Source organism: Euphorbia lathyris, chromosome 2 (assembly GCF_963576675.1).
Source record: "Euphorbia lathyris chromosome 2, ddEupLath1.1, whole genome shotgun sequence".
Lineage (NCBI taxonomy): Eukaryota > Viridiplantae > Streptophyta > Magnoliopsida > Malpighiales > Euphorbiaceae > Euphorbia > Euphorbia lathyris.
In genome coordinates, this window is record NC_088911.1 from 48157993 (window position 1) to 48185165 (window position 27173).

At 35.6% G+C, this 27173-nt stretch overlaps 3 protein-coding genes across 5 annotated transcripts; 2 read left to right on the plus strand and 1 right to left on the minus strand.

Moving 5' to 3' along the window:
- The first annotated feature begins 414 nt into the window (after window positions 1–414).
- On the plus strand, window positions 415–5058 carry LOC136220406 (exocyst complex component EXO84A). Its single transcript, XM_066008227.1, has 8 exons — window positions 415–490; window positions 799–983; window positions 1060–1157; window positions 1769–2801; window positions 3596–4105; window positions 4247–4435; window positions 4527–4663; window positions 4737–5058. Exons 2-8 carry the CDS (start codon window positions 852–854, stop codon window positions 4864–4866), a joined length of 2229 nt encoding a protein of 742 aa, XP_065864299.1. The 5' UTR covers window positions 415–490; window positions 799–851; the 3' UTR covers window positions 4867–5058.
- A 15182-nt stretch (window positions 5059–20240) lies between these two features.
- On the plus strand, window positions 20241–22226 carry LOC136216942 (LRR receptor-like serine/threonine-protein kinase FLS2). The gene has a single exon (XM_066003490.1). The coding sequence runs from the start codon at window positions 20241–20243 to the stop codon at window positions 22167–22169; it is 1929 nt and encodes a 642-aa protein (XP_065859562.1). The 3' UTR covers window positions 22170–22226.
- Window positions 22227–22468: 242 nt separating this feature from the next.
- On the minus strand, window positions 22469–26902 carry LOC136218095 (uncharacterized). Of its 3 annotated transcripts, none has more exons than XM_066004849.1 (10): window positions 26265–26902; window positions 25740–25823; window positions 25498–25635; window positions 25153–25422; window positions 24202–24337; window positions 23868–24030; window positions 23587–23715; window positions 23269–23463; window positions 22783–22905; window positions 22469–22654 (listed from the first exon to the last, which is right to left on the minus strand). In XM_066004849.1, the coding sequence occupies exons 1-10, from the start codon at window positions 26476–26478 to the stop codon at window positions 22532–22534; spliced, it is 1575 nt and encodes a 524-aa protein (XP_065860921.1). In that variant the 5' UTR covers window positions 26479–26902; the 3' UTR covers window positions 22469–22531. The 3 variants fall into 3 exon arrangements, with proteins under 3 accessions (XP_065860921.1, XP_065860920.1, XP_065860919.1); XM_066004848.1 differs by having other exon boundaries at window positions 25153–25431; XM_066004847.1 differs by having other exon boundaries at window positions 25153–25635; window positions 26265–26901.
- Between the last annotated feature and the right edge of the window lie 271 nt (window positions 26903–27173).

Genomic DNA, 27173 nt, shown 5'->3' on the forward strand with positions numbered 1-27173 from the left:
AACAAGAAGGAAGTTTCGCCGGATTACAAAGCACCCAAAAAGTGGAAAAAATAGAACTTGGGGGTGTTTTCCACATTACAGAGACAGTTTATTTTACTCTATTATATATATATCATGTTAGATTTAGGGTTTTGGTTTGATATAATATATAACATAAATATATATATATATATATATATAAATATATGTAAATGTTTCGGTTAACCGAAAACCATCAGTTTTTTAATATTTCGAATCGAAACCGAAACCGAAACTATTTTATTTTTCAACCCTAAACAGAAACCGCCAGTTCGGTTAACCGATTTTTTCGGTTCGAATTATCAGTTTTCGGTTCGGTTACCGGTTTCATCGGTTTATTTGCATTATAATCCTTATAAATATTGAATTTGTCTCCCAATGGAGTTGAAGGCATAGAGGAGAGGAAGCATATTTTGTTCCTTAGATTGAGTCTAACCCAAATGCAGTTGTAAATAATATTGAGCATTGCAAGGTATCATCTTTCCTTTCTCTATATTTTTGTTGTATTACAAATTACAATGTATTATATGAAAGAAGACGAAGATTGGATCCGTAATGGTTTTGCCAAACAGAAATGGCATTCTGGATTATTTCCATTTTATTTTATTTTTTTGGAATACCTGCAATTTATACAACCAGATTTTCTTCCTCATCTTTGAGAAATGTGACTGATTTCTGTGTGTTTTTTGGGTTAGGATTTTCTTCCTTTGTCTTTTATATATATATATATATATATCATAAATCTCATTTCTGATTGTCTTTCCCATTTTCATCATCTAGGTAACATAATTTATAAGAATTCAAAGGCTGCGTAGAAGATTGAGTAAAGAAAAATGTCGAGCGTAGGAGACTTAACTGAGATTGAAGAAAACCAAACACTCTCCGATCGCTTAAAACTCTTCAAAAGCTCTAAATTTGATCCTGATTCTTACGTTGTCTCCAAATGCACCAGCGTAAACGAGAAGGTAATCTGTCTTTCTGTTTCAAGAAACCATTTCATTTCATCCATTCTGGGTTACATGTAATTAATGTTGATGACAGGAAATAAGGCATGTGTATTCTACCCTTGGTGAGCTAAAGAAGGCATCTGCAGAGGAAATGCGTAAATGTGTTTTTGCCAATTATTCAGCATTCATACGGTGAGCATGGAATTTCTAATACATAAGGTATCATCTATCAGAATTAGCATTCATCATTCTCTGGCTTCTTAGGAATCATATAAGATGATAGATGAAATTCATTAGGTGCAACATTTTTCCAATAAAATTTAAATTATTAGATGCAAGAGCCAAGCGATTTGCGCCTCAAAAAAGAAATTATTATTTTTTCATATAAAGTTTCAGTTTTCTTAGTCTCCGTCCTTCTAAAGCAAGACGCTTCCAATTCTTAATCAGGTTTTTGTTATTGAATCATAAACTTCTGCATTATGAGTGAAACTCATAAAGTTTCCTACGCTTGATTTACTTGAACTTGCTGATTTACAAGAGTTTTGATGTTGTTTAATGCTCTGGTACTGTAATTGAAATGGTTCAGCGCTTTACTGTGTGAACTTCTAGTGGATATGAGTTATCTTGTAGCTCGCAGTTCTTTGGTACTTGTTGTTAGCACCTTCATCTTTGCATTTCTAGGAAGATACAGCAGTTAGAAACCGAGGAAGTTTATTTTCCATTAAATGAAGATGATCTTGATTGCAGCATATCCTTGTGCGTGTTCATAATGAGAAAACAGTCGACATTGTTTTCATTTGCAGGACCTCAAAGGAAATTTTAGCTCTTGAAGGGCATCTTCTTTCCATGAGAAATCTCTTATCTACTCAGGCAGCACTAATTCATGGATTAGGGGAATGTGTTCGCATTGATTCATTGTGGGATCATTCGGAAGAATCATTAGCAGAGGACCTATCTGACTTTGAGATTAAAGAACTTTCAAAAGGAGAAGATTGGTTAATACAATTCCTGGAAACCCTTGATGTGCTATTGGCTGAAAAGAGAGTTGATGAAGCTATGGAAGCCCTTGAACAAGAAGAAAAATTAACCAAAGAAGCCAGTAGGAAGAACACATTGAGTCCAACTGCATTCCTTATGTTGCAAAGTGCAATTAAAGAACAAAGACAAAGATTAGCTGATCAGCTTGCAGATACAATTAGTCAACCTTCTACTCGTGGGGCAGAGCTTCGGGCATCTGTTTTAGCTCTGAAAAAACTTGGAGATGGTCCCCGTGCACACACTTTGCTATTTATTTCTCACCAGCAGAAATTGAAGGCTAACATGCGGGGTCTTCGGTTACCCAATGGAGGAGTATGTACAGCTGCTCTTGCACAACTTTTCTTTTCAACCATTGCACAGGCTGCAACTGATTCCTTAGCAGTATTTGGAGAGGAGGCAGCATACATGTCCGAGCTTGTAACTTGGGCTGTTAAACGGACTGAGGTTTTCTCTCTTCTCCTGAAAAGGAATGTCGTAGCCTCTTCAGCATCTGCAAGGGGCTTAAGGGTTGCTTCAGAGTGCATTCAAATATGCTTGGGTCATTGTTCTTTGTTGGAGGCTCGTGGATTGACCTTATCTCCTATTTTATTGAGGACTTTTAAGTCCAGTGTTGAGCAAGCATTAATTTCTAATTTAAAAAGAATTGAACAGACAAGTGCTGCACTTGCTGCTGCAGATGACTGGTTTCTTGCTTATCAACCAGTTTCTGGGCGTTATGCATCTTCATCCCTTGGTAATGCAACACAATCACAACAAAAGCTTTCAAGTAGTGCTAACCGATTCAATTCAATGGTCCAGGTGACTAATTTCACAACCTCATTAATAGTATCACAACATTTTGAGTAGATGATATCTTTGTTTGGCATTTTCCCCTACCTGAAATTGTTTTTGTGTTGTAGGTTTCTAATTACTGCAGTATCAAAACCAGCATTACTGAAAATGAAACAAGTAATTGGTTGGAACTAGGAACCATATAATTTTTTCATAAGAACTTGTTGTGCTATTTGTGTTACAACGAATGACTCAATTGGTGGGAACAGTTGTTCCAATTCTCTTGCTCTTAATATCTGTATGCAAAATCATGACAATAAATCAACATGGAAATAGAGAATCTGGTGAAATCAATCCATATGAAGAAGCAAAGATGAATAATTACTTTCTCAAAATCAAAATTCATACATAACCCATGATTTGATCATGAGTTTCAGACTTAACTTAAATGTTTGGTTCTGAGTCAAAACTGGCCATGTTTCTTCCTTTGAATTCTTTAGCTTGAATTCTGCTCAAAATTCCAATTCTGACTGATTTCATATGTAAAAGTTACTAAAAGCTTAATTTGAGATACTAAAAAATATCAATAGGCAGCTTCTCATACTTGTCAGGTGTTTAATTCAATTAATTGTTTTCCTGATGCATCTGGCAATGGTTCCTACCTGCTAATCATCTAAAAGCAGTTCCTTCAGTTGTAGGTTTCATAAAAAAAATTAACTCTTACATTTTTTTGATATGTAGTCCTTTATGTTCCTCTTTTTCCTTTCAGATATCTATTAACGAAATTTCAACTTAACAAATTCTTCATTGTCCTAGTTCAGGAACTTTTAGAAGATGTAGCTCCCCTTGAGAGCCTGCAGTTGGATAGTCCTGCGGTAGAAGGTGTTCTCCATGTGTTCAACTCGTATGTAAATTTGTTAATTCGTGCATTACCAGGTTCAGTAGACCACGAAGACAACTTGGGAGGCTCTGGCAGTAAAATTGTGAGCATGGCAGAAACTGAAACCCAACAGCTAGCTTTACTAGCTAATGCATCCTTATTGGCAGACGAGCTGCTCCCACGTGCTTTCATGAAGCTTCTTCCATTGCCTACAAAGAGCGAGGAACAATCAAAAAGAGCTACAAATAAGCAATCTCGCGTTCCAGACCAAAGAGAATTGAAGAGAAAACTTCAACGTTCAGCTGATCGATTGCGAGATAGCTTCTGCAGATTACATGCTCTTGAACTCATCTTCACTGAAGATGGTGACAGCCGTCTCAATGCAAATATATACCTACCCTTGGATGATCACGCAGAGGAGCCTGAATGGTTCCCTTCTCCAATCTTTCAGGTACTACTTTTCTGCATTGCAGTAATTGATTGTGTTTAGTGTCTAAACATTATGCCTTGCTCCTTTTGTTCGCTGTAAATGTTGGTAACAGAATTATATCTGAAAACATGATGAGAATTGAACATGTGTATTTCTGTTCAGGAATTCTTTCTGAAATTGACTCAGGTGGCAAGCATAGTGACTGATATGTTTGTGGGAAGGGAAAAGGTTGCAACAGTTCTACTAATGAGACTAACGGAAACAGTTGTCCTTTGGCTTTCGGAAGATCAAGCCTTCTGGGAAGAGGTAGAAGCAGGATCAAAGCCTTTAGGTCCTTTTGGCCTCCAACAGGTATATATTTAGGGGCAAGAAATCACTACACTGTTGTTTTTGTTGATTGGTTGGATGTGGGATTCTGATAATTGATGAAAATGTAATGCAGTTTTATTTGGATATGGAGTTTGTGTTACTGTTTGCCTCAGAAGGTCGTTACTTATCGAGAAATTTACACCAAGCTATAAAAAACATCATAACAAGAGCAATAGATGCTGTATCTGCTACTGGTGTAGATCCTGAAAGGTAAACTAATTAAACATAATAGAATATAACTATATAGGTAATAATGTGTAACGATGAACATTGTGTTTGACAGGGTATTGCCAGAGGATGAATGGTTTGCAGAAGTAGCTCAAATTGCTATAAAAATGTTGACTGGGAAAGGGAACTTTGACACTGTAGAACAAGGAGGTCACAGCCCCACTGGATCCCAGGGAAGTAATTGAGTTGAGTTGAGTCATCCATTGATGTGAAAAAATAAAATTTTGATTTTGCTATAGAACAAGGAGCTATCTTTTCCTCTTAGTTCCATATTCTTCATTCTTTTGTACATTTTAATTCAATCAGAGTCTGCATTTTCTTCCTAGCTTGCATTTGTCACTGCAATATTAATGTGTATCTTTATTTGTTTAGTTAAAGCTTGCCCCTTGGCATTGTTGCATCAATAATTTGAAAGACTTAAATAATCTCTTGATGTGTTAGTCAATTTCAGAACATGTTAGTTTGGACAAGAAACATAAAGCTGGGGGAGATGGGAATTGCTGAGTTTGGTTATTATTAGGACAACCATTTGTCTTTTATGAGGTTAAGCTGGAAGGCTAGTCAATCCCCTACAATTGAGCCCTTAAAATGGAAATTTTCTAACTAACCCTGCAGATAAATAAGTAATGTAGATGAGGATAATCGGGAGCACAAGGAGCTATTATTATATATGAAGTGACAGATTCAGAATTTTGAGAGAGACTACACCGGTAAGAAAAACATAAACGATAAAGAGAGTTGTTTTAGAATGAAGTTTTTGCAAATTGTGAAGAATGTTTTTTTTTTCAAACAATCTAAGGATAATGAGGGTAATTTTGGAATGAAATAATTAGGGAACTGGAAAATGAACGCGAAGACTTATTCTACTGTCCGAATATTTTGGTTTACTAATTAAAAACAAACAAACAACAACAACAAAGCCTTAGTCCCGAAATGATTCGGGATCGGCTAACATGAACCATCGTATAAAACCATGAATCAAGTCGTGTCAGCGACACAAATTCACTCTCTCCACTCCGTCCTATCCACTACCATATTTTCCTCAATTCCCAGTAAACTCATATCACTCTCGATCACCCTCCTCCAAGTTTGTTTAGGTCTTCCCCTACCCCTCACCACTACATCCCTATGCCACTCTTCGGTTCTCCTAACCGGCGCATTAAGCGCTCTACGTCTCACATGGCCAAACCACCTTAGTCGGTTTTCTCTCATATTACTTTATTACATATTAGTAAATAAATAAGATAATTAAAATATCATTTATAATATGTTTAATACATCATGATCTACTTGAATTTGGTCGGAAAAAATTGATTGGCTCCATGTACTTATAAAGCGTCTAGTCAGCCCCAACGGAGAGTGGTGCGGATGGGGTAATGGATTAGAGCAAACAATACATGACTATTTCCAGGATATATTTAAGAGTCGTGGAAGCGAAGCAGCATATATTTTATTTGGTATTCAAACGCGAGTTTCGATTGAAGATAATACAGAATTGGAACAATAGTTCATTGAAGAAGAAGTCAGACAAGCATGGGTCCTGATGGCTTAAACCCGGCTTTGTATTAACGATTTTGGCACATTATAGGGGGTGACGCCACTTCAGAATGTTTGGCAATGCTTCATACTTCATCAATCCCCAATGATCTCAATGATACTTTTATTGTCTTAATCCCGAAAAAGCTGATGTGGAGTTTGTGACGGATATAAGACCCATTGATCTATGTAATGTCTTATTTAAGATTGTATCCAAAATGCTAGCTAACCAATTTAAACAGGTACTGAATTCGGTGTTCTTGAAAACACAAAGTGCATTTCTGTCGGGTCGTCTGATCACAAATAATATCATGATAGCATATGAAGCCCTACAACGACTAAAGACAATGCGACAAAATAAAAAGGGGATGACAACACTGAAACTGGATACGACCAAGGCTTACGACCAGGTGGAATGAGACTTTTTATGACGCATGTTAGAGAAGCTCGGATTCCAAACTCAGTGGATTAAATGGGTTATGATGTGTATCACGATTGTGTGGTACAGAATTCTGTGTGGGATTCGAGAAATGGCGAAAGAGAGATTGAGAATGATACATGGTTATGCAATAGTAAGTCATGCTCCCAAAATATCATATATGTTTTTCACGAACGGCAGCTTCTTAATTTTCAAAGCCAATGCTCAGGAAGCTTCGATTATCCGGTATTGTCTATAGACTTATGAGTGATCATTAGGATAGAGCATTAATTTCTAGAAATCATCTCTTTTCTTCAGTAAAGGAACGCACAGCCAGGATCGGGCCTTAGTGGTTACGGTGCTTGGAGTTACGGAGGTTGAGGAATTGGGTCTTTATCTCGGAGCACCGATTACTGTTGGTTGTAGAACTATGCAAACTTTCACATACATCAAGGATAGAGTGTGGAATCAGTTTAACAATTGGAAGGAAAAATTTCTATCCAGGGCGGGTAAAGAATTCTGATCAAGTTAGTCCTTGAGTCTATACTAACATATATCATGAGTGCATTCTTGCTACCAAATTAGTTATACGATCAAATGGATAAAATTCTTAATAGGGTAGAGAGCATTCGGTGGCACGAATTCTGGGATTCACTGGTAGTCTTGGACTCTATCGATCTAAAGCACATGGTAGTATTAGATTCTGAGACACCAGACTGTTTAATCTCTCACTTCTAGCAAATCAGGGATGGAGGATATTGATTAACTCGAACTCATTAGTAACCAGAATTATGAAGGCTCGATACTTCAACACTTCTACTTTTCTACAAGCTAAACTCGGTCACAACCCATCGTATTTATGATGTAGAGGATCCTAATTCCCAAGAGTACAGCTTCATACTCGGCCACATTGTTAGAAGCAGGGAAGGTTAGTTATGCAGATCGTTGATGAAAATATTCTAATACCCACTCCATCTTTGTTGGAACTTATGTCTATGAACACTTCCCAAATGTTTAGTGCCTGTGAAATATTTGCTTCGGTCTTTAGGATTTCGACCAAGAAGTCTGCGAGTGCCCGAGTTTTCAAGGCTTTTCTTAGCTCTAATTTTATCTCAAACTCAATAAAGCATAGAGCCTATTCATCTAGCTTTCCCAAAGTCTTTGAATGCTAGAGCACATTGCGTAAGGGAGTTTCCATTCGTACCATAATAAAGTGGTTTTGGAACTAAAGCTAGAGTTTTTTAGTTGCTATAACTACTCCGCAAGCTAATTTTTTGACTTTTATGTATCTTATTTTAGCATTTCTTAATATTCTCATCACATAATAGATGGGAACCTGTTTATTTCCCTCTTCCCAGATCAGGACTACTTTTATGTATTCGTCGGCCATGCTAACATACAAGTAGAGAGTCTCTTACGTATTCTTCGGTGATGTTAGTTTCTCATACTAATACACTACTACTTCCTTCAGGGTTGTGGGAAACAAACGACACACGATGACGTTCGTGGCTGTATAGTCTCGAATGATCTATTGAATTTCTTGACATGCACGACGGGATCTCCCACTCCGTTGTACTTCTTATGTGAGTGATATTTGAACCCTTGAGGTATCGATTCGCTTAGTATGTTGGCAGAAAGTGGAGAGATGGTATTTATTACTTCTAGGATCTAGTTGTCAATCCTAGCGTGTGTGAAGGCATTTTTTAGCCTTCGACTTACCTCTTCTGTTCGACCATACTCATCGCACCAATTTAATATGATTGAGGTTCCTCCGGTACTTGAGATAAGACAAAAAAGAAGATCAAATGAGGGGTTGAATACTGGCGACCCAACTTTGATTCTAAAGTTAGCGGAGTTGAGAAAAGTAGATACTAAAAAGTATGGAATTACAACTCTAATACAAAGAGATGTGTGTACAATTTGTGTATGGTGTCAAAGGTAAATTTGGTAGCTTGAAAATTGTATATCTTAATGAAGCTCAATGGCATGTGTTACCCTTTGAATGGAGAATGTCTGCAAGCAGCTTATGACATTTTGTGTTACCAAACTGTTGTCCCGTGATTCCAAACGTAGAATCAAAGACTGATGTTGGTGTGATTGAAAACTCCTTTACTATTGGTCCATATGGCTTATCAGTTTATGTCATTATTCAACTTGATCTGACAGCTTTCATTGAGACACACGTCCTCATATTCTTTGATGGAACATGTGTCTACTTTCATATATTTTCTTATTATCAATTAGAATTATATATTAAGTGACTAATTACTAGAAAATTTAATTTAATTGTGGATTGAATTAAGTTAAGGAAGAGATATTTCTTTGTGTTTTACCGTTTATGTAAGGATATAAAAAGTTTTGGAATTGTTAAAATGTAGATAAAATGTTTTAATTAAGTATTATGTTGGCTTATAACTTTCTTTATAACTAAAATGTATGTGATTTTAATTGATAAATAATTCAATATATCAAATTGCAGAATTAGGAGACTTAATCAACAGAAATTGGAAAGAATAAGAGGTATAAAATGGTAGTATAGAAGAGCTATTTATTGAATTAAAGAATAAGCATAGTAATGTTCACATCTCATGTTTTTTTTTACATGCTTAATATAATGGCGGGGGTTCTACGAGGGAAAGTTAAAATAAAATAAAATAAAAAGTGTGGAGTGTTGGTGTAAGATCCTTCTTGAAATTGAAAATATTGACAGAAGCTTTTTAAAATAAGATTAGGATTTTAGGACCCAATAACATGGGAGTTATCAAACTTGCCTACAACCGCCAAACACGTACCATGTTATTCACCTGCCAAATATGACAAATTCAATCCTTCAAACTATTTCTCACATTTTATAATTCTATTTTTCTCATTTCAAAAACACAATACAGCTTTCTTTCATCACTTTTGACCACGGGTTTCGTGTGTACTCGGTATTATTCGACTTTTATAGAAGTACCCGGATTTTGTATAAAAAAATATGGGATCCAAACCTGTGATGGGTACGAGACGAGTATGAAATTATTCTTCAGAGTACTTGATACCCGTCATCTATTCTGACACATAAATTTTATTTCTTGAAAGTTGATGAATGTAAACACCAAATGAAGAAAAAAGCGAATCTACCTTAAAAATGAACTTTTTATTTCAGTGTGTTAATTTCTTGATAATATGAGTGACCTGGAATATTTGAATTCAAATATTTATTAAATTTGTGAATCGTTTATTAAATTTATTTTTTGTTGGATATATATAATTTTATTTATTTTATGTATTTTTTCTTAACAGGTAATGGTATTTTCGGGTATCCATGATTTAAATGAGACGGATATAGAATTCAAGAAGTATACTCGTTAGGTAATGGACGGATATGAGTAATTAAAAAATAAACGGATAAGGATTTTTGTTTAGCATTACAGGTGGATACTCTCCCCATTGTCATTCATACTTTTAAGAGATAATAAAGCACATAATTTCAATTCCAAGTATTTTAATTTGAACTAAACTAATAACATAAGATTCTAATTGTGGTTGTTGTATATTTGTGGGCTTATAATCTATTAGTTTTAGACTATTCAGATAGTGATATGTCAGTATCTCCGTAATAATGATGTGTTATCTTCTTAACTATTCACTACCCATTACTCCTAGAGCTATGGTATGACTTTGTGCATATCTATCGGATTGCATCTTATATCATTTTATTTGTTATCAGTTAAATTTAGGTGTCATTTGATAAAACTGAAAAAACAAGTATTGAATAGAGCCTTAGTGTTCTAAAAATTTGTTCAAGCAGTCGTTTAGGTGGAGATTTTTAAAACACAATCCCAATTTATTCAAGTTATAAATTAGTTTACTAACGTTTTGACCATAAGAAGGATCACATGCGGCCATTTTAAAAAAACTTACCCTTAAATTTTATATCCATTTTTTTAATTTAAATAAAATATTAAATAACCAAAAACTAAAAGAAGTTTAAAACTATTAAATGAAAATTTTAAAATATTAACATTACTTTGTTGACACAATTTTTTATTAATGTTATTTTGTTGATAAATTTTACTTTCTTTTAAGAACATTAATATAACAGATATTAAAATGTATATATTTTTATATTTATATTATTATTTTAATATAATATATTTTAAGGTGCCCGCTATCCTCACTTCCTTTAAAAACAAAGTAAATTTACTTTGTTTCAATAACGAATAGTATTGTGACATGTGTCAAATTAATTTAAAATAAATTAAATTATATTAAAAGTTGACCTGCTATTACAGGTTACAACTAAATAGGGAAAATTAAAGTTACATAAGGTGGAATATAATTCTATCCACCAAACTACTTTACGGAAATTGACACTACTTTACGGAAAATCTAAAAAACCTTTACAATTTTCCGTAGCATTTCTATAATTTTCCGTAAATTAATTATTTTTTGTTAAATTATTAATAAAAAAATAATTTTAATTATATCCACCAAACCACTTTACGAAAATTAACACTACTTTACGGAAAATCTATAAAACCTTTACAAATTTCCATAACATTTGTATAATTCTACGGAAATTAATTATTTTTGGTAAATTATTAATAAAAAATAATTTTAATTCTATCCACCAAACCACTTTACGAAAATTGACACTACTTTACGAAAAATCTATAAAACATTTACAAATTTCCGTAACATTTGTGTAATTCTACGGAAATTGATTATTTTTGATAAATTATTAATAAGAAATAATTTTAATTCTATTCACCAAACAACTTTACGTAAATTGACACTACTTTACGGAAAATCTATAAAACATTTACAAATTTCAGTAACATTTCTATAATTTTATGTAAATTAATTATTTTTTGTTAAATTATTAATAAAAAAATAATTTTAATTCTATCCACCAAACAATTTTACGAAAATTGACACTACTTTACGGAAAATCTATAAAACCTTTATAAATTTTCGTAACATTTCTATAATTTTACATAAATTAATTATTTTTTGTTAAATTATTAATAAAAAACTAATTTTAATTCTATCCACCAAACCACTTTACGAAAATTAACAGTACTTTATGGAAAATCTATAAAACCTTTACAAATTTCTGTAACATTTGCATAATTTTATGTAAATTAATTATTTTTGGTTAATTATTAAAAAAAATAATTTTAATTATATCCATCAAACCACTTTACGTAAATTGACACTACTTTACCGAAAATCTATAAAACCTTTACAAATTTCCGTAACATTTTTATAATTTTACGTAACTGACCCCCGAATTTAGATTTGTGATAATTTATCCCCCCACCTTGCTTATTTTAAAGGATTAAGGTGCAAAAATACCCCTAACTTTTTAGATTAGGAGCAATTTTACCCCTAACGTCTAAAATGGTGCAATTTTACCCCTAACGTTAGAAGCCAGGAGCAATTTTACCCCTAACGTTAATAAATTGGATTAATTTCAGACACTATTATAAAACACATATATTTTTGTTTCTTATTCTGCACCAATTGTATAACAATTCGTTTTTAAAAAAGAGATTTCATATTTTTTATAATTTAATAATAGAATTAGAGATTAATATTTATAAATTCGGTGATTTTTTTTATTTTTGTTGTCTAGTTCGTACAGAAAGACAGTATATTTTTTTATTTTTTTCACATCCCAACATATGCTTGCGATCTGTTACTGATAAAATGATGCACATGTGAAATGTAAATGAAAAAATTCATGACCGAAAAGATAGTTTGATCAATTATTTCTCAAATTGAACTAATTTATCAACGTTAGGGGTAAAATTGCTCTTGGCTTCCAACGTTAAGGGTAAAATTACACCATTTTAGACGTTAGGGGTAAAATTGATCCTGGCCCAAAACGTTAGGGGTATTTTTGCACCTTAATCCTATTTTAAACAAATAACTCATCAAATTGCTCAAGTGGAATAAATAACTCCTCAAGTTGCTTATTTAGAACAAATAACTCCTAAACCCTAAAAAACATTCAACATAATATTACATCAGAAATAAAATATTTCAAAATATCGGTTGCTACATCTAACTAATCTACTGATACATTAAGACAAATTTTATCGCAGTCTACGATAGTCTCCCAAGATACAACAGAAGTGTGAGCCAAACTCTAACCGTGTGTATTGAATTATCACCAGAAAACCAAGAAATACGATGAACAAATTGAAATAAAAAAAAACTACTAGAGCAGAAACAGAAAAAAACTACAAAGCAGAAACTACTAGAGCGTCTGTACCCTGCGGCTAGGGTTTTTGTGTTTTACCCTACCTTGGGGTTTAAGGTTCCGTCTCCATCGATCTTCTTACTTTCCTGCCGATTCGCCCTGCTCGATCAGCTTTAAACACTACCAGATTCTTGCCCTGCGCCTGCTGATTACGGAGTTCTCTTTACAAGATCTTGCTGCGTTTCTGTTTCCCATGGAATCTTTAATGAATGTCTGTTTAAATCTCTCTCTTGAAGAGGAGGACTCTGCTCTGGTGATCATCCCTAACAACACCACAGCAATCTCCTATGATTTAAGTTGGAGCTGTATTGGTCGGTTCATCACAACTCGTCCTATTAATGTGGACGGAATGAAGATCACGCTGTCAAGATTGTGGAAACCAGCGGGAAGAATTTCTATTGTCGATCTTGATGGTAATCGGTTCCTTTTCCAGTTCAATCACGTATTTGATATGAATGGGGTCCTGAATGGTGGTCCGTGGTCTTTCGATAACAAGCTCCTGATTCTTAAAAGAGTTACACGTCAGGATGATTTCTATGAAATTCCTCTCAATGACTCTCCTTTTTGGATACAATTACATGATCTCCCGGCAGGCTTTAGGTCAGAAAAAATAGCAGTAGCGTGTGGATCGTATATAGGGACAGTAATTCGTACTGATCCTAGGGATTATACTGAACCATATGTCGGATACCTGAGGGTGCAGGTTTCGTTGGATGCGAGAAAAGCACTAAAACGCATAATGAAATTAGGCACTTCAGACTCACACTGGACCTGGATCAATTTCAAATATGAGAGGCTCCCTCACTTTTGCTTCTTTTGTGGTCTTCTTGGACATGTGGAACGTGACTGTGCTAGTTATAGAGCTCTCCAGGATCCCGATCACCCAATGCTATATGGCCTGTTCCTTCGGGCTGCCCCTAGGAGAATGGTACAAAACTTATCTCCTTGGTTGAACTCAACACCGCTCCTTATACAGCAAACGCATACAGAATCTACACAAAAGGATTTAAATGCTCTCAGACAACAAGCTCAAGATCATACAGAGAAAATCCTTCAAGGCGAAGATAATATTCAGACAGTCAACGATCCAAAAAGGAAAAGAAATTCAGATGAACAATTCAATTGCTCCCCTATGGATGGTGTTACAAATGAAATAGAGATATCGGCAGGCTCCATGGAAGGGGCCAGCCGGAAGCCATGACGTGTCTTAGCTGGAACTGCCGAGGTGTGGGCAACCTCGAGACAGTGAGAGAGCTCAAGGAGCTCATCCATGCCCACAAACCAACAATTGTTTTTCTCATGGAAACAATGGTTGGAGATAGTTCAATTGCAAATGTGAAACGTTCCATTGGTTTTGAAAATCATTTTGCTGTTAATAGTATTAGAGGAGGAGGCGGTATTGCTCTGTTTTGGAGGAATGAATTATCGGTAAACCTATTGAAGTACAGTAACAATTTTATTGATGTCAGGATTTCAGGAAGGGAGGTTGAGGATTGGAGATTTACCGGGTTCTATGGCTTCCCTGAACGTGGCAGAAGAGCTTTGGCGTGGCAGTGTCTAAAGGACCTATATCGAATATCCAATTTACCATGGCTGATAATGGGGGATTTCAACGATATGCTCTACTCGTTTGAAAAACGGGGAGGAAGGAAACATCCTCTACATTTACTCTCGGGTTTTAACGAAACTTTATCCTCTTGTGCACTTACGAAAGTTCAGATGGAGGGGTACCCTTTTACCTGGATCAGAAATCGAAGAGGGAGCCTTAATCGAGGAGAAGTTAGACCGGGGAGTTGCTAATCAATTCTGGTATGACAGGTTTCCTGAAGCTGTTATTCTAAATATACTCACAACCCAATCGGATCACTCAGCGCTGCTGTTAAAACTCACAGTAGCACGGAACCATCATCCTAGTCCTTTTCGCTATGATAATGCCTGGGGTTTGGAGGAAAATTGCTGCCAGCTCATTGCTGACAACTGGAAACAAAGCGACAGACAGAAGTTACCTGATCGGCTTCGATCATGTAGGGACAAACTAAGCTTATGGGGCTCAAATTTCAGAAGACGGTTCAGAGGTTTGGCTAAAAATCTCCATAGCAAACTGGAATCCCTACGCAATTCTCCGAACACTAAGGAATATCAACATACTCGTTTAGAACTTGAAAAAGTCCGGCTTGAACAAGAAACTTACTGGCGACAACGTTCCAAAGTTCAGTGGCTTAGCAAGGGCGATCGAAACTCTAGGTTTTTCCATTCCACTGTCAAAGCCAAAAGAAGGAGAAACCATTTTGAAAAATTGCAGGATGAATCTGGGACTGTATGGTCTTGGAACTCGGGGCTTAGGGATAGCATTCAACGACATTTTATGGAATTGTTTAGATCCCAGGGGAGCGAGGGTCTAGATATCCTTGATGCAATCAAATGCCAGATCAGTCCTGATATGAAACAGCAGCTCAGTCGAGGCTACACTGCTGAAGAAGTAAAAAGAACGGTCTTTGAAATGTTTCCAGACAAATCTCCGGGTCCCGATGGATTAAAATCAGGTTTCTATCAACAGCATTGGCAGGTACTCGGCTCCGATATATCAGCTTTTTGTATTGAATGTCTGAACTCTGGTACTATCCCTCCCGAATTGAATCGCACAAATCTGGTACTTATCCCTAAAAAGAAACAGCCTGTAAGCATATCAGATCTCCATCCGATAGCACTCTGCAATGTTATTGTCAAAATAATGACCAAAATCATTGCAAATCGGTTGAAAGGATTACTTAACCACATTATATCGGCTAATCAGAGCGCCTTCATCCCAAAACGTTCCATTACTGACAATATTATGATGGCTTTTGAGGTAAGTCATGCACTAAAACTAGGCAAAGGAGGCCGGAAAGGTTATGCTGCTCTAAAGATTGACATGTCAAAGGCATATGATCGGGTCGAATGGGTCTTCCTGCAGGCTGTTATGGTACGTTTTGATTTCCCCGATACTTTCATTAACTTGGTTATGAGCTGTGTGACTTCTGTCGAATATCAAATTATCAATATGAATGCGGAATTTCCGGTGTTTAAGCCAACAAGAGGACTCCGTCAGGGAGATCCAATTTCGCCGTATTTATTCATCTTATGCACGGAAGGCCTCTCAGCTCTAATCCAGCAAGCGGAAGAGAATGGAAGCTTACATGGTGTCCGTATCTGTAGAGGTGCCCCGACTGTTTCTCATCTACTCTTTGCAGATGACAGTTATTTCTTCTTCCGTGCATCAACTGAAGAATGTGAAGCGATCCGAAGTATCTTCCAGCGATACGAATTAGCTTCAGGGCAGAAAATCAATATTAATAAATCTTCAATCTCCTTCAGCGCAAAGGTTCCGAACGAGAGAAGAGATCTTTTGGCTGCCTACCTGAGGGTGGAAATAACAGACAATCAGGACACTTATTTGGGTTTACCAGCTACTGTGGGGCGCAATCGTACTGCTATCTTTAGCTATATTATTGATCGGTTACAGAGGAAAGTCCGGGGCTGGCAAAGTCGTCCACTCTCACAAAGCGGAAAAGAAGTTCTAATCAAGGCAGTGGCTCAGTCTTTGCCATCTTATATTTTTCAAGTTTTTTTACTCCCCAAAACTATATGCAATAAACTCGAAATCATCCTCAATGCATATTGGTGGGGCAGAGGGATAAAATGGAAGGCCTGGCAATCCCTATGTATCAGAAGGAGCTGGGGAGGTTTGAACTTCAGACGATTCCACGAATTCAATCTTGCCTTCTTAGGGAAACAGGCGTGGAAATTCATGAGAAATCCCCAATCCTTAGTCTGCCGACTCTATAAAGCACGATATTTCCCTCTCAATGACTTCAGAGACGCTACACTGGGGTCTAATCCTAGTGTTATATGGTCCAGCATTTTTCACACACAGCAGTTGATGAAGGATGAAATAGGGATGCGAGTTGGCAACGGTCGAAACACTAAAATATGGACGGACAGATGGACAGATTCGACAACAGGTCTACTGGCGTTACCGCAAAATGGCGGGGATATAAGTTGGACAGTGGACAGACTTATCAGTAACGGCAAATGGAATGAGGAGTTACTTACTGGACTTTTCACACCTGAGGATAAGGAATCTATCTTACAAATTCCTATTTCTTCATGTGACAGAATTGATCAGCTGTGTTGGCGGAGGGACAAGAAAGGAGTTTACAGTGTCAAAACATCGTACTACGCATTGGCGGAGGCTTTTCCGGATCCCCCAGTCTCAGTGCGTAATGCTCCATGGAGCAAGCTATGGCAGATTAATTGTCCTCCGAAGGTTAAAAATTTTCTATGGCGTGCAGCTTGGAACATTATCCCAACAAGAGTATCTCTCTTTAACCGTCATGTTGATATTGATGTTCGGTGCCCTTTGTGTCGCAGTCAGGACGAATCGCTAGTGCACTTGTTCTTTCGCTGCCCAGCTTTATCAAGGGCTTGGGATTCAACACAAGCATCTGAATTCAGGGACTCTGCAAATAACAACAACTCTGATTGGTGGTTTTCCCCGGTTCAGAACTTCAGTCCGGAGAAGGCGGGTAAGTGGGCTACTTTCCTTTGGTACACATGGTACATCCGTAATCAATGGTTGTGGAACCATAAATTCATTCCCCCTGACCAACTAGCTGGACGAGCAGATGAGTTTCTGATGTCGTGGAGAACAGCGATGGATTTGGGTCAGACGCAAAATTCAGCAGCTAATCACTGCCACCAGCAACACTGGAACTGCCCCCAATCAGGTCTGAAATTAAATTTTGATGCAGCAGTTCGACGGGACTCGGGATTCATAGGAATCGGGGCGGTTATTCGTGACAGTGAGGGGAGGTTTGTGGCTGCTCGGTATCAAAGACTTCTAGGAAAGTTTACACCAGCTATTGCCGAAGCTATTTCATGCCGTGAGGCGCTCAGCTGGATCAAGGAAAGACGGGAGGAGGAAGTTTGTATTGAAGGGGATGCTCAAATCATCATTCAAGCGTTACGACAGGAGCCGAAGGAAGATTTCTCGGGCGTTGGTCTAATTTTAGCTGACTGTCAAGAGATGTCACATAGTATACAAGGCTATCCTTCAATTTTGTGCGAAGAACAGCAAATCAAGTTGCGCATGAAGTTGCAAGGATAGGTTTAGATGCTCCTGATGTGATTGTAACCAATATTCCCCCAAACTCGATTGTTAGCCTTTTGGCTTCTGATTTACAATAGTTAATACAATTCATTGATTCATTCAAAAAAAAAAAAATCTACTGATACATTAACTAAAGCGTAAAAAAAACTCTAGAAAAATTAATTTACGTAAAATTGTTTAAATGTTATGAAAATTTGTAAAGATTTTATGGATTTTACGTCAAGTATTACAATTACTTAAAATAGTTTAGTGGATAGAATTAAAAATATTTTTATTAACATTTTACAGTAAAATAATTGTTTTACGTAAAATTATACTAATGTTATAGAAATTTGTAAAGATTTTATAGATTTTCCGTAAAGTAGTGTCAATTTTCGTAAAGTGGTTTGGTGGATATAATTAAAATTATTTTTGATTAATAATTTAACAAAAAATAATTAATTTACATAAAATTATAGAAATATTACGGAAATTTGTAAAGGTTTTATAGATTTTCCGTAAAGTAGTGTCAATTTACGTAAATGGTTTGGTGGATAGAATTAAAATTATTTTTTATTAATAATTTACCAAAAATAATTATTTTACGTAAAATTATACAAATATTACGGAAATTTGTAAAGGTTTTATAGATTTTCGGTAAAGTAGTGTCAATTTACGTAAAGTGGTTTGGTGGATAGAATTAAAGTTATTTTTTCATTAATAATATAACAAAAAATAATTAATTTACATAAAATTATAGAAATGTTAAGGCAATTTGTAAGGGTTTTATAGATTTTCCGTAAAATAGTGTCAATTTTCGTAAAGTGGTTTGATGGATAGAATTAAAATTATTTTTTTATTAATAATTTAACAAAAAATAATTAATTTACGTAAAATTTTAGAAATGTTACGGAAATTTGCAAAAGGTTTTATAGATTTTCCGTAAAGTAATGTCAATTTTCGTAAAGTGGTTTGGTGGATAGAATTAAAATTATTTTTTATTAATAATTTAATAAAAAAATAATTAATTTACGTAAAATTATAAAAATGTTACGGAAATTTGTAAATGTTTTATAGATTTTCCGTAAATACATAAAATTGTTTGGTGGATAGAATTAAAATTATTTTTTATTAATAATTTACCAAAAATAATTAATTTCCGTAGAATTATACAAATGTTACGAAAATTTATAAAGGTTTTATAGATTTTCCGTAAAGTGGTGTTAATTTTCGTAAAGTGGTTTGGTGGATATAATTAAAATTATTTTTTTAATAATTTAACAAAAAATAATTAATTTACGGAAAATTATAGAAATGTTACGGAAATTTGTAAAGGTTTTTTAGATTTTTCGTAAAGTAGTGTTAATTTTCGTAAAGTGGTTTGGTGGATATAATTAAAATTATTTTTTTATTAATAATTTAACAAAAAATAATTAATTTACGGAAAATTATAGAAATGTTACGGAAATTTGTAAAGGTTTTTTAAATTTTCCGTAAAGTAGTGTCAATTTCCGTAAAGTAGTTTGGTGGATAGAATTATATTCTACATTGTGTAACTTTAATTTTCCCTATTTAGTGGTAACCTGTAATAGCAGGTCAACTTTTAATATAATTTAATTTATTTTAAATTAATTTGACATATGTCGCAATACTATTCGTTATTGAAACAAAGTAAATTTACTTTGTTTTTAAAGGAAGTGAGGATAGCGGACATATACTTATATAATAATTTGTTTACTAAAAATAAAAAAATATAAATCTCATTAATTTTCAATCTATTTTTACAACCTTGATTAAAATGATATTAAATAGTCTACACAAAAATCTCAGTTCACAGCAATAGTAGCTTCTAATAAGAAAAAGATGTTTTTGGAGTTTTTGAAGACTACAAAAGGGCCAAGGATTAGTTTACTGACTTTGAACCTATTGGGAGAAGCAGCCCCCTGCCCTTTTTTTTATAAATATTATTATTTATATTTATATGAATCATTTTATTTTCCCTGATTTGACTCGCCCTTTATCTCGATAACAAAGGACATAATTATTCAGACACATTATACTTTTCAGCATTACTAACTGTAAAGATAGAAAGCAAATCAGTCATCTTTTTCTTTTCCTTTTTTGACTATATTTATGCTTCTCTAGATTCTCATACAGATCTTCAACATCCATATTTAAATCTCCTAAACAAATCCCATTTTAGCTATAATCAGTTTTTACTACTATGGCCTCTGTGCTGCTCTGGTTTCTCGTTCTATTCACCATCACATCAGCTGGAAGATCATGCCATCCCACTGATCTCAAGGCTCTACTTGATTTCAAGACTGGAATCCATTCTGATACTTCTACCAGATTAGCCAAATGGTCTGGCCATGATTGCTGCATATGGGAAGGAGTTCGCTGCGAAAATACAACCGGTAGAGTCACACAAATCCTTCTTTCCGGATTCATTTCCTCTGATGATTTTGTTTTTCAATCTGAAATGAGGGGATCCTTGTCTCCCTCTATACTACTTTTGACCTCTCTTCAAGTCATTGATCTCGGCGGCCTAATAAGTTTGGGCGGAATCATCCCCCCAGATATCGGTTTTCGCCTCCCCAATCTGCAGAAGCTGTACTTATATGGCAACAAGCTCAGTGGAAAAGTTCCTGATAGTATCAGTAAGCTGTCAAAACTTGAACAACTTCATCTCCATGAAAATCAATTGTCTGGTCATCTACCTTCCAGTCTTGGTAATCTCAAAAATCTTAATCAACTGTTTCTGTATTCAAATCGATTTGCTGGGGTGATACCTGATTCACTTACTCACTTGAAAAGTCTGACACGAATGGATCTTCACAGCAATGCTCTAACTGGTCATATACCAGGCAAAATTGGCAAAATGCAGGCGTTACAAAAGCTGGACCTCTCGAGCAATCGCTTGAGCGGGAAAATCCCACTTTCGTTAACTAGATTGAATGGAATTTCAGAGCTGTACTTGGATACAAACAATCTACAAGGAGCAATCCCATTTCCAGCAATTTCTGGTCAAATGTCTTCCCTTGGATTCCTTAGACTGAATGATAACAATCTTACTGGAAAGATTCCAGAGAGTTTTGGATATCTGGTTTCTCTCCAAAGAGTTTCCCTGGCAAACAACAAGCTAGAAGGTGCAATTCCTTCCAGTTTGGGAAACCTAGCAGGTTTAACAGAGTTATATCTCAGTGGCAATCTGCTATCAGGCAAAATACCAAAATCAATTGGTCAACTCTCTAATCTGATTCTCTTGAACTTGTCTCACAATATGATTCAAGGGCCATTGCCTAGCGATTTTCCTTCCCTCCAAAATCTTCAAACTTTAGATTTGTCATTCAACCGCTTGAATCTCATCTCTTTCCCTAAATGCCTGGCAGAACTGCCGTCACTTTCTAGGATATATTTAGCTGGATGTGGAATGCAAGGCAAAGTTCCAGACTTCTTACGAGCGACTCCAAGTCCGATACAGGAACTGGACTTGTCATCTAACCATCTCACAGGAAGCTTGCCATCATGGCTGGGAAACCTGGCTCAGCTCTACTCTTTAAATCTGTCCAGAAATTATCTTGCTTCAGGGATACCTGATTCCATTACAAACCTGCAGCATTTGGGTATCCTAGATCTCCACTCAAACAACCTAACAGGTCCTATAAGTAAAGTTTTTGAGATGGGAAATGCATTTCCTGATGGCTCACTAGTATATATTGATCTGTCTGATAACAACTTTTCCGGCGGCATTGAACAAATTGGAGAAGGAGCTCAATCCGGGGTGCAGTTTATGAATTTGTCACATAATTTTCTGGAAAGCACCGTACCTACGACCATAGGGAGATTGAAAGTGATAGAGACTCTAGATTTGAGCTACAATAGGTTGAGCTCCAACTTGCCAGAGGCTTTAGCAAATTTGAGCACGTTAGAAAGGCTGAAGCTGCAGAAAAACCATTTGGCTGGCATAATACCAGTGGGATTCCTGGAGCTGAGAAAGCTCAAGGAACTGGATTTATCAGATAATCATTTGGAAGGACCAATTCCAACAGGTAAGCCTTTGAGCGAGTTTCCGGTGAGTTCCTATTCCGGAAACAAAGGTTTATGTGGAAAGCCTCTTACTCCTTGCAAGGGCTATATGAAACTCCCGTGACAAATACTTATTATCTGTGTAATTGTTCTATGAAATGAAACAAAATTCATTTTTTTATTCTCTTTCTATCTCCACAGAAATGATTAACAGGCTAGATCGTAATTTTATTCGGTGTGCTATCATGGTAGTACAATTAAGCAATCAAATAATACATGTCGGCCTAATTTTGTTACATCTCGTGCAAGGAAATTATGCATATGCTATCAACACTTTTGCTTTGTAGCCCTCAAGATGAGTTACAGAATTGCACAAATGATAAAATGCAACACTGATTCAAAAGAAGAAGAAAGAGAGGAAAATGACACAAGAGAAAAAAAATTCTCTGAGAATTAGCCTTCATTAAATATAAGGTCTTACATCATTTAAGAACTTTGAGTATCAAACGGATCTTGATTTAACCCTAGTCGATGGTAATTAATGTAGTCAATTCCATTTAATCTTACACAACATAAAATCTGCTCCGGAAGCTCTTCTGCTTTGTTCCCCTGTTTGTCAATCCAAATTAAAGGTGTATATCAGATATCAAAATCCATCATCAACAACTAGCAATGCGTTAAAACCCAAATAACTATGAACTTCTTTTCTTCTACAATAAGACAATAAGAATGAAAACCTGTATGGTGAGGCCGACATCCAGGACACAAATTTTAAGTCTGTCTAGGAATGCTTCAAACCCTTTCCGAGATATGTAACTGAATCTGTGCATGTCTATGTCAATCTCAAAGTAGTTCTCCCCCTACAAAGAAAACATAAAAAAAAATGTGTTACATAAGAAGGAAAGAACACACATTTGCCATAAACATATTCAAAACTATCCGGCTATATACATATTTATTTTCCAAGAAATGAAAAGTAACACGCAACCCAACTTGAGAAATAACCATAGCATGTTTGGATGCACTTTCATAACCAAAATATTTTTCTTGAAAGAAAACAAATGTCCTGTGCGTACTTAAGTGATATGTTTCTTGGAGTACTGATTTCGTTGATACATTTCTCTAATGATGAAGATGAAGGAAAATCGTTGCTTGATGAGGACACACAACAAGCTCATACTATAAATCAGCACATTAAAAATTGAAAATGTAACTTAACTTACTAAGTAAAACTCATGCTGAGGACGTGAAAGAACAGGTTTTTCATTGTATGCCTGCATAAGCTTCTTCTCCGCACCACTTAAATGTAGATCTTCTACATTCGCAACTCGACCCAATATCTTCAACCTCTCGCGGAAGTGCACAGTTGAATCTACAGCAAAACCTTTCACTTTTTCAACTTCATCATCAATTAACCGCTGTTCAAAACATAAATAAGAATGTAAATAAAGGCATGCACTAATCATAACACCAACTGACAACCTATAACCATTTTTTAATGCAAAATATTGTTATCAATATAAAAAAGGGGCCCATCTTACTCTGATACTATCTTGGAAATGAGTCGGAAGTTCCTTTGAGTAACTATCAGAAAGCTTAAAATACAACACGAAATTCATTCCTTCTCCATCAGTTTCACTCTGGAAAAGTGTGGCATTATACAATGGAATCTGCATGATCCACAGAAAACATTCAGCCCAAAAATATTATACAAGAAAAGAAAATGAAAAGAAGAAACTTTATTTCTTGTTGAAGTCCTTTATACAAGAAACATGAATATACTGAGAGTGAGAGCAAACTAGATGTTCAAAAGTAGGAATACCTGTACGTTAACAACGAGGATTGTTGGGAGCCTCCCAGAAGAATTATTAACAGGGAGCTCCACAAACCTAGCAATATGATCAATTTTTCGAGAAGATAAAAATACATCAACCCCAAACGGGTTATATGCAGCACAGTTAGAAGCCAATTCCTTCTTCTTGTCCCTGGCATTCAGAAAATAAGTGAAATTGAAAAACACTTCTTGCAAGAAAAGAGCTATATTAGAAAACAGCTATAGTAGATCCTTATGCATCTACATGCTAAACATAAAATTGCATTTTAGTAGCTAGGTGAAGCAGTAACTGCAAATACAATCCTTCTTCTCACAGTCTAACCTGAAATAATTCGGTCCCCGTACTTTGAAACTGCCTGGTTCTACATTAGACCAACAATCAAGCATTTTCTTTTCTATAGGACAAAATGGTACTTGAGAACCAGCGACAGGTCTCTGCAGAAATGGCTTTGAAGAAACTGAAACCATAAGGTAAGAACAATAATAAGTGTTAAAATTACATAGTCATATAAATCTGTAAAGGATTCAAATGCTTAGAGTTGTATCACCAAAAACCAACACCTTGTATCAGATATCTGTTGCGTAGAAGAAAATTTGTACAATGCAGTAAGTTATGAAAAGGCCAAACAAAAACCATATATATAGTACAATATTAAAGCAGAACTTAAACAATCTTACACAAGCATAACTGCATACGGAATAACTTGGCGTGCAAAGGAATTGAATCGGCAAACTCAGTCAAAATATTTATCCCAATCAAAGCAGAAAGAGTAGCCATTGTAAATAAGAAGATGATGCTGAATTGTTTGCAACTGGTGCAACAATCCTCTCTAAATTTCATATTATATATGCCTCCTAGGCTGTTAGAAACTAGAAAGTATTTGACACGAAAACTGCAATAGAAATTTGGCTTGGTAATGCAACTACAAAGTTTGTCTTGATTTATGCAAAGCATATATCTAACAGAAAACAAAATCACATAAGGTTTGTAGCCACGTGCTCTAATCCTCTGAACTACAGGCCCCACCCCATCTCCACTGGATCTGTTCCTGGGAGTACCCTAAAAAGAACCTTTCCACTCCCCAGCCATTTTGGGTTAAGAAGATGCAAAAGCACCTCTCTCTATAAGAAAGGTGCGTTCCGAGGTGTGAAATGGGAGAAAAGGGATTTCATAATTGGGGTTTTGAATAAGACAACCACATGTCGAGCCAGACAAGATACTACAGATGAAACTCATAGCATTACATACAACTTCAAAAGTCAAAGTGCTTACGTTGCGAGTTACTAGGATGGCCTTCTTTCAATTTGAATGAAAGTTTTAATGCAGCCTTTTTCCTTGCACTTGGAGGACTAGAGCTCAATGATCTTCTCTTGTCAACAGGTGGAACAGTTGAAAGACAAGGCAAACAGTTCCCTGGACTAATTCCACAATTCTCTAATAACCCATCCCCCCTACCAGCATTATCATCAGAGGATGCGATTTCATCAAGATACACAGGTTCCTTTGCTTCATTAGAAGGTTCCTCAGATTTTGATTGGCAGTCTGCATTAGCTGAGTTAAAGACTTGATTACTAGAATATTTAGCTACCTCACTCACAGAGGTCCTAGCAGAATTACCAGCTAAAAAATCATCCGCCTTCTTCGTATGATCACTTGAAGAGGAATTCCGGTAATTCGAACGTTCTCCATGATTCGTGTCTCTCGATGCAATACCTGACTGTGGTAAACCTTCAACACCATACAAAGATAGCACATCTGCAGAAAATTGAACATTTTCATAATTCAGCATCATGAAATTCAGCAAAATGTAAATTCTAAAATTAGAATCCAATAGAAAATGGAATATCCAAATACCATACCATCGGGCAAACTCTCAAAATCGTCATCACAATCAGATTCAAATATTGCAACAGAGTCAAACCATGCCTCCTCAATACTTCCTCCTGAATATTGCAGAGTAAATAAGTTAGGTATGCATTGATGATGAGAAAACAAAAGGAAGAATCTTGATCTATTTTCCCTAATCAAGAAAAAAGACAATAATACTTGAAAATGTAATTACTTTCCAGTTGGATTTAGCTCAAGGGAAAAGACCCACAAATATTGTATAAAGATCAATTAATGAGATGCATGCCAAACCCATTGTCATCAAATTAATAGAACACTAATCATTGTAAGAGAAAAGCCAAAAAATGCCCACATTTCATGCTATAAGATTAACCACACTAAAATCCAATACCCTATCTAATCTATAAGTAGTAAATATTCAAATTCAATCAAAATTAAAATGATCCAACCAGTTAGTACCCATCAAACAAATAGAAATCCAAATCAAAACAAGCTAGAGAGAGAGAGAGAGAGAGAGAGAGAGAGAGAGAAAGGACCTTGAAAAGTGGGGTTAGAGAAAGAAGAGAGGTTGTTATGATCAGGTGGAAGAGCAGAAGCAAAAGAAGGCCTATCAAGAAAATCAATTGATCCATCTGATAATCTTGAAGAAACTCTTTTCTTAATCGCTTTCCTCTTCTTCCTTAGTTTCTTCTTAGAAGACCTTAATCTCCCACCGACACAGCCTTCTGGTGCAGATACACATCCCCCCATATCTACTTTCTCTCTCTTCCCCCTTCCCACCCCCACCCCCCTCTTCTTCCTCTCTCTCTACCACAGAGATCGGGAAGTTACCATCTTTAAACAAAAATAAAAAGGAGAGAGAGAGACAATTCCACTTGTCCTAATTAAAGAAGAGGAAAAAGAAAATAAAACCCAAATCCTCCAAACCAAGATATAAAATAAGATTGAGAAAAAATTCCTTAGGCAGGCTATAACTTGTATAAGCAACAACTACCATTTGTAGACTTTATATCTCTGAGAAAGAAAAAGGGGGAAATGAACAAAAAGAAAAAACTCATCTGTAATTAAAGATGGTTTCTTTTCTTTCTTCTGATGGATGGATGGATCAAAGTCAAAAAAAAATTATGAAAATGAAAAAAAGGAAAAGAAAGGTAAGAGATTAATTAATATTGCAATGACAGCAGTTTATGTTTGTTGTTTGTTGCTGTGTGCATAAGGCATCCAGTATGGCGGGTAGGACCCATTCATCATGACAATTATGACATGTGGCTTCCTACTATTAGCTCATTTTCGAGTTTTATTTATGTTTGTGCGTGTGGTTGTCTTTTCTTTTACTTTTTATTTATTTATTTTGTTTATTTTAATATAAGTGTAGAACTGTACTGCTGGATTTGGGTCATACGTATCAAATTTAGGAAGAATTTGGATTTGTGTACGAATTGACA